The sequence below is a fragment of the Poecilia latipinna genome, unplaced genomic scaffold, assembly GCF_001443285.1.
Source record: "Poecilia latipinna isolate Pla-1442-1.1 unplaced genomic scaffold, P_latipinna-1.0 Scaffold84, whole genome shotgun sequence".
NCBI classification, from domain to species: domain Eukaryota; kingdom Metazoa; phylum Chordata; class Actinopteri; order Cyprinodontiformes; family Poeciliidae; genus Poecilia; species Poecilia latipinna.
This window is the reverse complement of record NW_015112700.1, coordinates 340555-355603: the sequence shown is the minus strand read 5'-3', so window position 1 is coordinate 355603 and position 15049 is coordinate 340555. Positions and strand designations below refer to the sequence as shown.

Sequence of the window (15049 nt, the reverse complement as noted above, 5' to 3'; positions counted from 1 at the left end):
GCGTTAATCGGTCTTGAACAGGAAAAACACATTACTGACTGAGCTCTCGTGTCTTTTCCATTTGTCTCACGCCGGTCAACGACCAGCAGGAGGAGCCTCTTCAACAGGTAGGCTGCTACATCTCTCATTGATTCCACTTAGAAATCATTTAGTTACTGCAGAAGACAGATATAAGTACACTTACAACACCAGCTGTGCAAGAAAGCAGCCCGAAGGGATTGAAAGGTCTTGGCGGGATTTTCAAGCAGGTTGTAAAGATTGTGTTGTTTATTGAACACAACAAATTAAAATGAATGCATAATAAACATAAGTATTTTTAAGTTTTAAATATAATTCTGCTTATGTTTTTGCGCTCTGGATTTTGTTTATTTTGTATTTTTTAATATTTTAATTTTCAGTTTTTGGATGAAAGGATTTGTAAAAATGTTTTTGTCAAAGCAATAAGGATTCGTTTTTTAATGCTAAAATTACTGTCATTTATTTGTGGTTATTTGTATAACCATAAAAAAAATGTTTAATCTATTAAAAGGGAGGATTTTATTTGCATGTACACATTTCCACCAAAGAGGACAGTTTTTTTTATTTGTTTGTTTTTTTTTTTACATCAGTGTCAGAATTTTAGAAGCATATTTATTGATTGTATTAATTTTAGGCAACTGAAATTTTATTGTTAAATGGTTCATTTTTCAATATAAGTTATCAGAATGCTTATAACGTTTCCTTTTTATCTGTGTTAAGCCTTGAAGCTCACAGTGGTTCTTATCTATTACTGTGTCCAAAATTTGAGGAATAACACGACATTTGCCTTCAAGCTAATGTGACCCACATGGTGGTTGAGCAGGAAATATCAAGATGGCACGTATAGCTGGATGTTTTGCTTCATTTGTCTGTGCTGAAACACAGAAATAATGATGTTGCTCAAGCTAATTTGACTATTCACTTTTTTCTCTATCTTACTTAACAAACTTTATGCTCACAAACATCTTCCACATTTCCTAATGCAAATATGTGTCCAACAGTGCAGTAGAAACTTTTTGTGATGCCTGGGGAGAAATCCACCCTCTCCCTGCCTGTGTTTACTTTTGTGAAGCTCACCAACGTTTCCCGTATGGATTATTTTTGTAGTAAAACATAATTTTTTTGTGTGTGCAAAACAAGAAATAACCACACATCACATACTGTCATTGTAAGTGTTTTCATTTGTCAGGAGAAGTTAGTTTTTACAGACATGGAGTTTTGACTGGCTTCAAAATGTTGCATTAAAAATACGAGCTCATCATCCCATTTCAGCTGTTAAGACTCATAAGACACTTTTTGAAAAGTACATTTTAAACGTCCTTATCTGCTAACAAAAAAACAATAGAAAACTGATTAGAATTTGTTTTTTATGTTGTATTTCAGGTCTAAAATATGCACATTAACCGGCATTCAAGTGCAAGAGTCAGACGATAAAACAACTTTCAATAAAAACTGTTTTACAGTCTAATGACATTCAAACATTAGTATGTTTTAAGCAAAAAAAAAAAATGCTTTTTTTTCTAATCAAAATATGACATTCACATGACCTTGCACAAGATTAGCATGTCTGTCTGCAAGTTTAGTAGCTCGGTTAGTTGACCTGCTAACAGTAACAATGTAGGCTCCAACATTGAATTTAAAATGTCTTGAATAATTTTGTTTCTTTATATTTCATCACACACATGTGTTTAGACACCATTATGTATCTTCAAACACCTTGTATCATTTGTTTTTCACTTCACTTCCCCACTGGATTGCATTAATGGACAACTTGTGATGCCATTTTGCAAGCAGTAGTGACAGTAGTGGCGCTTTTGTGCTTCAGACCTTTTTCTGGAATGCAACATCTTTTGTCATTCAAGTGTTGTGTGTTACTGCCTCACTTTGTTTAAAATTTCATCTTTCAGTTCTCATTTTAAGTTTTTGTTGTGTTTCCTCTGTGATCTCATATTTTCCCCTTTTTCCACATGTCATTTTTGTTTTATGGGGAGGTGGAAAACAAGTGCTGTAAATGTTTTTTTTTGTTGTTGTTTTTTGTTTGTTTGGTTTTTTTTACATGGTTTTCAAGCCAAATTATTGAGGCCTGCTAATGGTGAGTTTTCTCCAGCTGAGCATGGAGCTGCTGAGAAAGTCATTGACTTCACGGACGCTTCCTCTTCCCCCAGACCCAGGAAAAAAGTCGGTGGGAGAGTGTGGGAAGAGGTTAAGTGAGCCTTTATGGGCCTCTGAAGATCTCAGCTGCAGGTCAGAGATGAGGCAGGACATAGAGGCCAGCAGGGGGAGCCCTGAGTGGACTGCAGCTGCTGATTCTCAGAGGACAGTAAGCCTTGACGCATCCGAGCACCTGGTGAAAATGAACGACACGCCTGCGATGTTTTTAGTCCGCAGCGCAGCTTTGGAGGACCTGACAGCCATCGAAGACAGAAGCCTGTGGGGTAACCAGGAGGAGGAGCAGATAAAAGACGGACTGCCTGTCGAAAGAGCTGAAACAACGTGTCACAGTGCCTCTAGAAGCAAAAATATCCCTTCAGAAACAAAGCAAAGTCCCCAGAAACAAAGGCTGTCAGAATCTGGCTTCGATTCACATTCAGAAAAACTCCCTCCAACACACATCACTGGGAGCGTTTCTGGGAATCGTCGTCCCTTCACCAAACCGCCATGTGACGCAGAGGCTGAAAACAGCAGTGAGTCATCATCGCCACACAGGGCCAGCGATTCAAAGCCTGACATTTCCAATGACTTACAGAAGAGCAGTGTTGCTCAAGCCTCCTCCCAGCTCCAGAAATGTCCCTGTCCAAGCCCTGCAGCCAGAAGGTCTCTGGTGCCGGTCGCTGTTTTCAAAGGTCTGTTTTGCTGTCACGTTCACCAGCTCAGAACCAGCCCTGCTTCAGTTGACTCCTTCCACATGTTTGATTTACAAATGCAGCTTCGCCTCTCTGTTATGCAGCACTGTTTCTCCAAATTATTTCCAAGGACGTTACCTTTAAGCTGAAGAGCTTGTTGTCCCCCGTCCCCACCCCAGGTCCCACCAACCCCACACTTCTGCTTTCTGTTTCCATCTCTGCCCACCCAGCTGGTCCTGCAGCCCAAAACAGACACGTTCTGCTTGTAAACACGTGTTTTATTTCACTCTGCATGCTGCATACCCAACACGTCTTATTTCATGTTGTGCATTTTCATTCGTTAGCCATAATAGTGGTTTTTGACGAAGACTTGGAGGGAAATGTGTTGACTTATTTCACCTGGAAGAATAGGAAGCCGAAACTAAACCCATGGGATAAATTTGACTTTTGTCTTCTTTTGTAGCTCAAGTAAGGACAAATAATGGAGACAAGGTATGTGACCAAGAGCGTCATTTGTTTGAAATATGTAAAATATTATTATGAAAGGATAATTCTGGTGTATAAAAACCTTTCAGAGTTATTGTTTCTTTTGAGTTGAGGTGTTCAGTCGTCTTTCAGAGCGCCACCTGTTGGAGGTTTCCCAAATAAGTCTTACTGATTACTTTTTTTGTCCCAGTAACATCCATTATCAGCACTACATTAAGTAGTCATAATATAACCCATCCCACTTTTAATCCACTGGGTTTATTCCGATGTTGGGTCACTTTGCAACCCAAACAGCTTCAACTCATTTAGGAAGACTTTCCACGAGGTCAGACACTGACGCTGGACGAGAAGGTTTGTTCTATCAGGTCCAGATTCTGCCACGTTCTGTGACCAGTTTAGTACACCAGAATTATTCTTAGACAATGAAATCCATACATCTTTTTTTTTTTTTTTTTTTTTCCATCCTTGAGTTGTTAAATCATTCTTTCATTTTATGTTTGGTATCATTTGAGTTTTTTTGTTTTTCATTCATTTCTTTCCTTCCCATGACAAAGAGTCAAACTGTCACCACACCACCCTCTTACCTTAAAAGACCCACTGTTGTCGCCAAGGGCAACAGAACACCCGGTTCCTCCCGAAACGGCCACAGCTCCATCCCCATTAAAGCCACCACCAGCCCAGGGCCCCGGCAGCCCGGAGTAAGTACCGGTCTGACAGATTACGGGTCAGGGTTCTGAACCGGATGGAAAGAAAAAAAAAAAAAACATTCTTCCATCAGCCTGAAGGTTTTCTATCATGACAAGTCATCGTTTTTTTTTTTTTTATCTTTATCATTTTTAACATTTTATGTGAACGCCATGCCCAAACAAACCAGACTTTCCTTTAAGTTGACTTTTTTATTTTTATTTTTTTTTTTAAAAGAACACTTCAACTTTTCTCCCTCGTGGAAACTAACCTGCTGTTATGCCGATTCTTTATTTTTTTAGGGTGCTGGTGCTGCAAAGCCTCAAGTCCAAGGAGCCAAAACTACTGCCAGAAGTGCAGCTCAACCAGGTAAGAAACTGGGAAAAGCGCAGTTCATTTTATTTCATTTTCTGTACTTAAGTTTAAAGATTTAAGAATGTGTTATTATTTGTGACACAGCTAGTGCCAAGAAACCCCCCACTCCAAAAAATGAAAAAGGTAACCTAAATCAGCAAATGGTTGGAGATTGCCTCTTTGCATGGCCCAAATAATAATAATAATAATAATAATAATAAAATAAAACACAGTCTGATCTGATGGATCAAACTTGGTCAGCTTTTAGCCAGTAGTGGCTTCTAGTTAGTGTTTACTTGATTCGTTTACCCTCAACCATTTATCCTCCACGGTTGTTTAAAACCAACTCAACTCACGTCTGATTTGCTTCGTTGTTTCAGATGCCAGGAGTGGGCAGAGCAGCCCCGGTACACCCAAGTCCCCCGGCAGCCAGGCACTTTCCGCCGCCGAGGCCAACAAAGTGAAAAAGGTCGCGGTTGTACGTTCCAATCCGAAATCTCCGGGATCGCTGAAGAGCCGTTCTCCGGCTCCTCTGGCTGCTGCGGCGCCGCTGCCTGACCTGAAAAACGTCAGGTCAAAGGTCGGCTCCACAGACAACTTGAAACACCAGCCTGGCGGTGGGAAGGTAACTGACAACAAACTCGCTACACCTGTTGGGACATCTCAACCTTTCTTTTTTTAATTAAAGATTCGGTTAGCGGTTTTCTCTACACCTAGCTAACACATGGCTTCAGCCGTTTTCTGAATAAGTTGATAGAAATAAACAGTACTCATCTAGTGTAGTAGTCCTCAACCTCGGTCCTCAGGCCTCTCTGTCCTACGTGCTTTAGATGTGTTTCTGTTTGCATGACCTACTCTGCATGCTGTGAAGCGCCGCTGCAGCATTTCAATCACCCAGTTATTTAAATCAGGTGAGAGGCAGCAAGGAGACACAGAGGACCAGGGTTAGGACACGTTACTGTAGTTGACTCAGTAGTCATACTTAGAATGTTTCCTCCTTGTTTTGTTATTTACAGCTGAAACAAGATATTTATGTATACTGTTAAAAAAAAAAAAAAGATTTTTTTTTCCTCCCTCTCTATCTGATATTCAACCTTAATAAACAATTTTGGTTTTAATCTGTTTTTGGAGCACATCTCCAAAAATTAAGACTTTTGTCCCCAAGAGGATTTGCTAACTCGGTTGGTATGTTGCTTTTGGAGTGTTGCCTTCTTCTTCTTTGAGTCGCTTCTAAGAACATGTTGATACAAGAGTTTTTCCATGTATTATTTAGTATTAAAGTAATGAATAAATAACAAAAAACCCTCAATATATTCTGGTATTAAGCAAATAGAAACAATATCCTTAATAATTCTTGCTGAATTAAATTAGGAAAAGTCAAATCAGATTTAATGTCAGTCAGTGAGGAAGACGTGCGTCTCTTTATGCTGCGCAAGTAAATGTCTGGTTTCAGGTCTATCAAAAATAAGCTGACATCAAAGGAAAGCTGTCAGTTTCTTGTGTATTGCAGGTTTTGCAACCTTGGCTTATTTTATTAGAGCTGCGTTGAACAAAACAGGCAACAAGAAATGTGATCAGTAGGGCAAAGTACATTCACTTACATTCAATTTTGACAGTGGCACACACTGATAAAGCCTTTACAGAGAGCAACTGCAGCTGCATGTGAAAACACTATTTCACTCTGCTTTTCTTCCAAAATGCTATTTTGGAAGAAGTAATGCATTTTGCATGAGCTCTTGCCGCAGCAATAGTAATTTTTCATGCAGTATGTGTCAGATTTTTTTTTTTTTTTTTTTTTTACGTGTATTAATTCAAAGGCTTTTGCTTTAATGTTTTGTCCTTGTGAATAGTTTTGGTTCTTTGAAATCGGATTTTGTTTGTCAGATTTAAATTAAAATCAGTCTGTTTTTCTGCTTTAAAAGTAAACATATTTGTGGAAATTTGCTTACATTTCCGTTTCTCATTTTAACACTCAGCACACCCAGATAGTTGGTGTATGAATATGTGTCTGCTTTGTAAGATTGATATAGATAAGGAGGCTTATTTTGGAAACAAAGGTGCTCCAAGCCTTTGGTCTAATTTTATGCTGGCTCAGTCACATGTCAGGTTCTCACTGATGAAATTAAAAGCATTACATGGACAGCTTTTAGCCAGCAGTTAGCACTACTGGAAGCTAACTAGAAACTAGCTTCCAGTAGTTAGCACTACTGGAAGCTAACTAGAAGCTAGTTTCTAGTTAGCTATTTTGGTTCTATTTTTGCAGAACCAAAATAGATCTTATTTAATCAGTTTAATCTATAGAACAACTTACTGTTTTAAAACATTTGGAAATCTTTCAGCCTTAAATTCAGTTCTGCTTTTGGACGTTTGTAGCACTTAAAGCTAACCGATTCTCCGGCCTGCATGCGGCTGCACGGATTCCTGCTGCTCAATGTGACGTCCGTTTCGGCTCATATCTTAAGTTGGTTTCTTTTGCTCTCCATCTAAAAGCTGCCGTTTTCATTTTTCCAGGTGCAAATCGTGGAGCAGAAGTTGGACTTTAGTAGTGTGCAGTCTAAGTGTGGCTCCAAAGACAATGTCAAACACAAGCCAGGGGGAGGAAATGTGAGTAACTGGGAGATGAACTCAAAGCCCTTGAGTTTGTCTGCAGTTATGACAATTAAATCCAACCTTTTGGATGATTAGGTAGTTGAAAAATTCTAAGTTTAAAAATGAAAGGTTAAGCTCCTAATAGCAGGAATTTGTAGAGTGAAATTAAATTTATCATTTAGGTTTTTGCACCAATAAAATTTGAGGTCTAAAATGAGAATTAGAATAAATTAAAGCTGGCATTTGTAACTGTTTTGTAGCATTTTACTTTAACCAAACAGAGTAAAACGTTTTGGCTTTAAAATCATATCTTTTGTAAAATATTGTTGGTGTATTATGCTGTAAATTTGGCTGTAAAATTGTATCTAGAACCTCGGATGTTAACCCTGTCGTAAAGTGCCAGATGGCTGGAAGTTATACCCCAGATTATATTAAAGAACGCCACATTTTTACATTTTCACGATACTTTGATTTTTTGCTGATTTTAGGTTAATGGTTGATTCGTGCACGACTTCAAAAGTATTAACACCTATTGAGTGATATTTTTATTTCGTTTAAATTTTGCCACATAACAATTTTGAAGACAGACTTGGTGCTTAATTGTAAATAGGAGGGAAATGACACTTGCTTTCTTTTTTTAAATCAGTAAAAAATCTGAAAAGTGTGGCATGCACTTAGCCTTTTTACTCCAGTGCAACGAATCGCCTTCACGAGTTGCCGTAACAATGTTACACAGTTCCTAAGGCAACTTGAGTAAGTAAAACAAAAATGCAAAGCTATGAATGGCAGCTGTAATACAAGGAGTCCAATTATTCCTAATTCAAAATGATTCCTCTTCCTCTTCAGCTATTCTTCCTCTGCAGATCCTCTTACCTGCCCTTTGTTGTTCTTCAGGTCCAAATCCTCGATAAGAAGCTGGACTTATCCAACGTCCAAGCTCGCTGTGGTTCTAAAGACAACTTAAAGCACAAGCCTGGAGGAGGAAGGGTAGGAAAACCATTTCACTTTTATATCTCTGGCTTCTGTAAAGAGTTTCAGGATGTGTTGCAGCCACACGTGTGGCTCCTTTTGAAATTCTGTCTATCTGTATTTACACTTCAGAGACGTTACTGTGTCAAAACCAATCACGTCGAGTCGTTTTTTATTATTATTATTATTATTATTATTTTGAAATAAATACAAGGCAGCTACTTTCAGTGATTCTGACAATAACAGCCTCTTCCCCTCACTTCTGCACTTTTCCAGGTTAAAATACTTGATCAGAAGTTGGACTTTAGTACTGTCCAGTCTAAGTGTGGCTCCAAAGACAATATAAAACATGCTCCCGGTGGAGGCAACGTGAGTAGGGATGAACCCAACACCGTCCTCAGCAGTTCTCCAACAAATCGATCCAACAAATCCTCTCAGTGATCCAGTCAGGACACAAACAGGGAACTCTGTGACTAACCAGCATTTTTATTCACTTTAAAAAAAAATAAAAAATTCTAATATCTTTGTTTTACCAGAATGATTTTTTTCAAAGGATAAAATGTATCTTCAAAACAGTATCATTATGGTCATTCCCTGAAAACATCAGATGTTTGACAAATTTTTTTATTTTTTTTCCTTAGTGAATTGAAAGCCTCTGAAATCTTTAAAAAGATAACTTTGGCTCCAATGCCAAACTAACACCAACACCAACACATGTCATTTAACCGTTTATACCTGTAAGCCCTTTAGATATGATTTTCTTAGTCAACTGGATTAGCCTGAACTCCCCTGAACTCCACAGTTTTCTCCTCAGAAACTCTCCTCAGTGTCATTTCTCTTTCTGCAAGATAACATTATGTTTTTCCCTCCACAAAAAAAAAAACAAAAAAAACTATCCAGGTGCAAATTCTTGATAAGAAGCTGGACTTAAGCAGCGTGCAGTCCCGCTGTGGCTCCAAAGACAATATAAAACATGTACCCGGCGGTGGCAATGTGAGTAAAACACGGCTGCAGGTGTGCTAAATGCATCCCGAAGAAGAAGAAGGATTGCACGAAACCTCCAGTCTGTGTCCAACCCGTTCTGACCTCGACACTCCTGCCACTTTGACCTCTTAACTCCTGCAAATAACAGTTTGGTCCCGGAACTTATGAGCAGTCATGAGCATTTTACCCTGCAGACCTTCCCTCCTCCATGCCTTCTCTTGTAATCAGTTGCTACGAAGTGATTTTTGTCGGTTTTGCAGACCAGTTTGGTGAATAAAATGCTCATGGTGTAACATAAGCTCGATAACTGTTGAATGTGTCCGTTTGACTGCGACCAACCATCCAAACTGGGGCCTTAACCTGCATGCGTGAATCCAGTGTGTCCTGGGTGGTTCTTCCTCCAAACTTTTTTTTTTTTTTTTTACTAAAATTGAGTTGGAAACGTCTGAATGAAATGAACTAATTGTGCAGCAGGAGCTACAAAGAGCGTCTGTCCTCGCTCTCCTCTCCAAGCTTAGCCTGTTGTCCTCGACCTCACGGAGGAAAAGACTGAGCGCTTTGTGTTGCCGCACAATCGACCGTAAGATGAGGTCACTTCAGGCCAGCGCTGCGATGCACAGATGAGGACCGTGGCTTTTATCTTCAAATGACAAAAGTGCAACGTGAACGCAGAGTTTAAAATGAGCATAAACGTTAAGGCCATGTATCATCATTTTTACAATGACTTCTAGTCATTTCCATGACTGAAAAAAAAAAGAATATGTAAAAAAAAAAACTTAAACAGAGCTTCTTGTGGTATTAGATAGATTTTTAAAGTAAAAAAAGAAAAAAGAGTGAATCAGGGAGGTTGGTTCATTTGGGTAAATACTGAAGACAAAGAAACAATCTGCAAAGTCTGCAGTTCAGATGTGAGACCATAATATGAATATTGAGGGGAGAAAAGAAAACATATTTATTGATTAAACCTGATCTGTATACGTCGTCTTTCCACTGACACGGTTTGTTCTTTCCCTCAAATCTAAGTTTGTAAATGTTCCGATAGTTTTGGAGCAAAACATGTTTCCAAAGGAGACAGTTTTGGTGGACATTATAGCGTAAAAGGCTGATGTTTAAATTATTTATACTTCATAGCTCTTCCTGTTATACTTATCTGCTTTGAAAACCGTGGAAAAATGACTGTGTTTTATAAATATTTCAGTTTTCAGCCTCTGAAATCTGATGATACATGCATTTTAACCTTGGCCATTTTTTTAGTTCAGTACTAACACTGGATTTAATAGTAGTCTGCTCTCTAATATACTGTTTTATTGACCAATTTTTACCTTCTTGGAAACAAGCTAAGACCTATAAAATGCTACAGTTTAAAGTGACGTGATGTTTCAGTTTTGGTTAAATCTGTTCTTCTGCTCTCTGTTTTGTTTCTTCTGTAGGTTCAAATCGTGCACAAAAAGATTGACTTGAGCAACGTTACATCAAAATGTGGATCGAAAGACAACATTCATCACAAGCCAGGTAAATGTTTAAAAGTGAAAAATGCTCATTATTTCCAGAAAGACTTGCTTTGAATGGGTGTTTTGGGGATTTTCTTTTTCTTTGATTTTTTTTTTACTGTCAGTTTGGTGAGGTCTGGTGTTGAACTTCTGTAATTCATTAACTGTACTGGGTTTCTTTTAAGGTGGTGGCAATGTGGAGATCAAAACCGAGAAGCTAGAGTTTAAAGTTCAGTCCAAAGTCGGCTCCCTGGGCAACATCGGTCACGTCCCCGGAGGTGGACAGAGGAAGGTAGAAATGTCTCATCCTTCCTGCAGTTGAAGATCTCTGCGTGTCTCTTCCTTCTTCAAGATTTAAGAAAAAACAAAAACATGTTTAGTGTGTAAAACGGCCCAGAGCCAACTTTTCAGCTGGTGGTTCGAACTTTTGCTTTATTATTGATTTCTAATTTTGCCCTGGGTTTTGTCTCTCAGGTGAGCATAAATTAGAGTTAAAAAGATAACAACAACTATGGTGTAAAGCAAAACTACAGTGCATTAAAATAGATTAAAAAAAATAACATTTAGTATTACCTTTCTGCCTTTTTAAATAATATGACAGATTTTCCATTAGTTAAGCAACATTTATTGATTGGGGAAGATACAGACTAGAATATAACATACATTTGGATAGATTAGTAGAATGTTGGCAAAGCTGTTTTTTAATTTTTTATTGTTTAAATCAGCTATGAAGAGGAGATTACTGAAAAGGAGATAAAGTTCTGGTTCTGGTTGTATTCAGTCCCTTTCTTTATTGAAACCTCTAATGGGTTTAAACCCAACCAGCAGATTTCTGCAGCGTATCGACAGCACATCTGTTTCTCATCACCACTTCCCTCCTCCACCCCATTAGAGCTTCTTTCATTGTATTTCCTCCATTTTTTAAAATATAATTTCATAACAAAGTTCTCATTATTTGCATTATTATTGGTCAAATATTGTGTTGTGTTTCTTTTTCTACTTCTTCTTCTTATTGTTTCCGTTGAAACCATCCCATTTGTTTTTGTTGCATGCGTTGTCATTCCTCCCCGCCGGGGCTCCTTCTGTGTAGCGGGAGAAGGGCAAGGACGCGGAGGGGAGTGTCTCAGACAGCATGTCCATCCCCTCCCCTGTTGTCACCCCCCCTCAGTCACCTCAGACTGTCCCTTCAGCACCTACCACACCCATCCTGACGAACCCTCTCATAAAGATTGAGGACTCGCGTAAGTATGTGCGCGAGCTGCAGGATTTCACAGAGAAAACGAGTTTCTTCTGAAACCCGAGCTGTTTGGGTTTCAACGTCGTCGACACGCCGCGTCGATGTAAATGCACTTTGTAGTTTAGGGTTTTATGTTGTTAAAAATGTTTCCAGAGATTCTTTCACATGCAAAGCAACATGCTTCCCAGGTTGTTAAAACAAGAAATGTAAAAAGTGTTGAACAATATTTAGGACTACAACATGTGAAAACATGACATAATTCATAAAATTAAGTTAAATGAAAAGGAAAAAAAAAACATTTATTTAATTATTATCGTGGAAAAATAAAGTCTAAATTTTTGAGGGATGACTGCACTTGTGCATGTTGTCCAGCAGAGGGAGTGCTGTAGCTTGTCCCACTTCTTCAGGCCTTCTTTACTCTGAAAATGAAATTTGTAAATTTACAATAACATATTTTTCAATAAAAAAAATGTAATAATTATTACGTTAAAAATTATTTATCCCCCTCTCCCCTTGTATTGTGGTTGTCTTGCTACAGTCACAAACTTCAGTGTATTTTATTGGGATTTAATCTTCTGAACCAACACAAAGTGGCACATACCTGAAGAAGTGGAAGGAAAATAATTCATTGTTTCCAAACTAAGTTGATACTTTGAAAAACCCACCTTTGTCTTAGTTTCCAGTCTTCTGCGGTCCACCAGCTCTGCATGTTTACTTACTCTTTCCAAAATAGCCTAAGCTGAGTCAGACTGGACACAGAACCTCTGAGAACACAATACAAAGAGACATTTCTATCTTCAGTCTGGCCAAGCAAAACTTATTTATAGATGCAAAATAAGTTCATTTAAAGTTCAATCCATTTAAACTTTAAAATTTAAAGTTTAAATTAATATTTGGGGGGGGGGAGGGAAAGAGAAAACTTTCATTTTTGATAAATATTTACTGTAGCAAATTGTTGTAATTTCTATTTTTAGATTTTAAAACAAATAAAAATCTGAAAACCTTTGCAAAAAGAGGATGGGTAGATTTTCTTCCATCAGGTGTCGACGTAGCTAAATAAAAGCATATCGTTTCCAAGCTTGTGACAAGAAAACTAGATTTAAATAATGTAACTGATACTTCCAGTTTGAATGCAACTAAAACATGCATTTGTTTATTTAAAAGCATTACTTCATTTTTAGTCAGAGTTTTAATGAGCCACTGTGGAACACCCAAAGAGCCACTTGCGGCTCCAGAACCACAGGTTGCAGACCACTGCTCTAGACTTTGACTAGGACATTCTAACACATATTAACATGCTTTGATTTGAGTTACCCTGGTTGGATGTTTAGGGTCGATGAAGCTCTTCAAACCGGTTTTCTTCTCGGTTTTTACTGTATTTTAGCCCCATTCATTCCCACAGCCGTAAAAACGTCAGGAGTTTCATTTCAGACACTGCTTTGTGTTGGTCTATTCACATAAGACACACTGAAGTCGCTCAGATTTCTTCCAGTGATCTGAAACCTCCTCAGAGTCTAATTACCTCAGCAGTGGGAGGAGGGGGGGGGGTCATGAATCTGACCTTTCCTGCCGGTTGCAGATTGAGAGCCACAAGCTGAACTTCCGTGAGACGGCCAAGGCACGCACCGACCACGGCGCTGAGATCATCTCCCTGGAAGACTCGCCCCAGCAGCTCAGCACCGTGTCGTCCTCCGGCAGCATCAACATGACCGACTCCCCGCAGCTCTCCACGCTGGCCGACCAGGTGTCCGCCTCGCTGGCCAAGCAGGGCTTGTGAACGTGCCCCGTCCCGCCCCCGCTCCCGCTTCCTGCTCCACCTGCACCACACCACCACGTAGAGGAGTTGTATAATGCCTTCCTCATTACTTTCACTGGACTTTTTTTTAAAGATACCCATCACTGTTTGTCCTCCACTAACCTCTTAAATTTACTGAGGCGTTTCTTTTTAGTGAAGAACAAAAAAAGAAAAAGATCTGAATAGCAGGTAGGCCAAACTGTATTGATTTCTCTCTGCGGTCTTCTTGCAAAAATACTTACACCTTTTGTAGTAAATATTTTGGAGTTAAAGCATATAGCTGAGCAAAATTTCCCCAGCGAATCCGAGCGAATTGTTTCATCCCAATTGAAAAAAAATTACTTGGTTTCCTGTCACAGACTGTGAACCTTTACCAGTTTCCCTTCGATGGGTGTTCACTAATTTTTTTTTTTTTTTAGATACACAGAACATGAGCCTTGAGAGAGGAGGGCAAATCCAACTCTTTAGCTCCAGTTTGATATAAAGGAACAGTGACGGGCTCTGGTGAAGGTTTGGGAGGAAAAAATGTCAAAAGAAAAAGTAGCAAATGTCTTGTCTAGACAGAAAAATGTCTTGCAGACCTCTCTGCTTTCATTGCTTTGTGTCCCGACATGTGCTGCGCCTCCAGCTACAGTAGGTGACCGTGGTCGGTGGTGTGGCAAAAATAAGACTACTGAGGAGCAAAGGGAGACGCTGTCTGAGCTTTGAAGCTAAAAGGAAAAATTAAGTTCACCCACTGTCTGAACTTAGACGTTCATCCAGACATGTGACACCCATACCTCAGTTCACCAGTCAAAAGGATTCCTCAGCTTGTCTATACTCCTTCACAACGCGACATTACAGTAAATAAATTGATGGCTCGAGGCCTTAAGTGTAATTACATTTTGTGCATTTGGCGTTTTTACGATGTTTGCAGACTTGATGACTTTGGGAGTGCAGATAAACAGTTTATCACTGCAGCTATTACTATCTTTTGTCTTTGCAGCAGCCATTTTGAGTTTTGAAAACACAAGGTGTCAAATAAATGGAGAAATCCGAAACTCTTTTTATACAAAAGAGCATTGCAAACTTTAATTTTAGAATAGCGGGGGGAAAAGTCAGAATTCTGTCTTTAATCTCAGAGATTGACTACTACTTTCTAAAAAGGTTTGACAAAAAAAAAGTTTAGTTTTTTGTCCGTAAGCCTCTTCCGTATTTTGAAAAAGTAGCTGGAATTGTATGGCAGTGAACTATGTGATATTTTGGGACATAGAAGAAATATCCTGCCTACTTTATGATAAATTGGCTTGCCATTAATACTGAACACGTAATCTTACCATATTGACCCAAATGTTACATCGAGCAGACAGTTAAAATGAATATTTTAACTGAGCGAACTGCGGGTGACAACAACCTTTCTGCGTCTCATATTGTCAACACAAAATATCCTCAGTGGTTTTATTCCTGGCACACCATCTTCAACAAAGGCGACTGGAAAGTTTGCTGGACTTAAAAAAAAAAAAAAAAAAGAATGGCTAGGAAGTTTGGTTCGCGTTGGGCCAGTTTTATAATCGTATTCTGTGCATATATGACATGTATTTGATATGAACGGACATTTGTA

At 38.9% G+C, this 15049-nt stretch overlaps 1 protein-coding gene across 16 annotated transcripts in view; it reads left to right on the top strand.

The window, feature by feature from the left end:
* mapta (microtubule-associated protein tau a) overlaps nucleotides 1-13734 on the top strand; it is a 30274-nt gene extending 16540 nt beyond the window's left edge. For 3 of the 16 annotated variants that reach the window (XM_015021089.1, XM_015021126.1, XM_015021096.1), the window contains 13 exons: nucleotides 87-107; nucleotides 3325-3353; nucleotides 3902-4045; nucleotides 4334-4400; nucleotides 4491-4529; nucleotides 4766-5010; nucleotides 6897-6989; nucleotides 7869-7961; nucleotides 8220-8312; nucleotides 8844-8936; nucleotides 10358-10439; nucleotides 10603-10709; nucleotides 13234-13734. In XM_015021089.1, the coding sequence (XP_014876575.1) occupies nucleotides 87-107; nucleotides 3325-3353; nucleotides 3902-4045; nucleotides 4334-4400; nucleotides 4491-4529; nucleotides 4766-5010; nucleotides 6897-6989; nucleotides 7869-7961; nucleotides 8220-8312; nucleotides 8844-8936; nucleotides 10358-10439; nucleotides 10603-10709; nucleotides 13234-13431 (1304 nt within the window). In that variant the 3' untranslated portion in view covers nucleotides 13432-13734. Of the gene's footprint in view, nucleotides 1-86; nucleotides 108-3324; nucleotides 3354-3901; nucleotides 4046-4333; nucleotides 4401-4490; nucleotides 4530-4765; nucleotides 5011-6896; nucleotides 6990-7868; nucleotides 7962-8219; nucleotides 8313-8843; nucleotides 8937-10357; nucleotides 10440-10602; nucleotides 10710-11507; nucleotides 11659-13233 lie in introns of all 16 variants that reach the window. The other 13 variants (XM_015021104.1, XM_015021150.1, XM_015021163.1 and 10 more) reach the window with 10 other exon arrangements.
* The last annotated feature ends 1315 nt before the right edge of the window (nucleotides 13735-15049 follow it).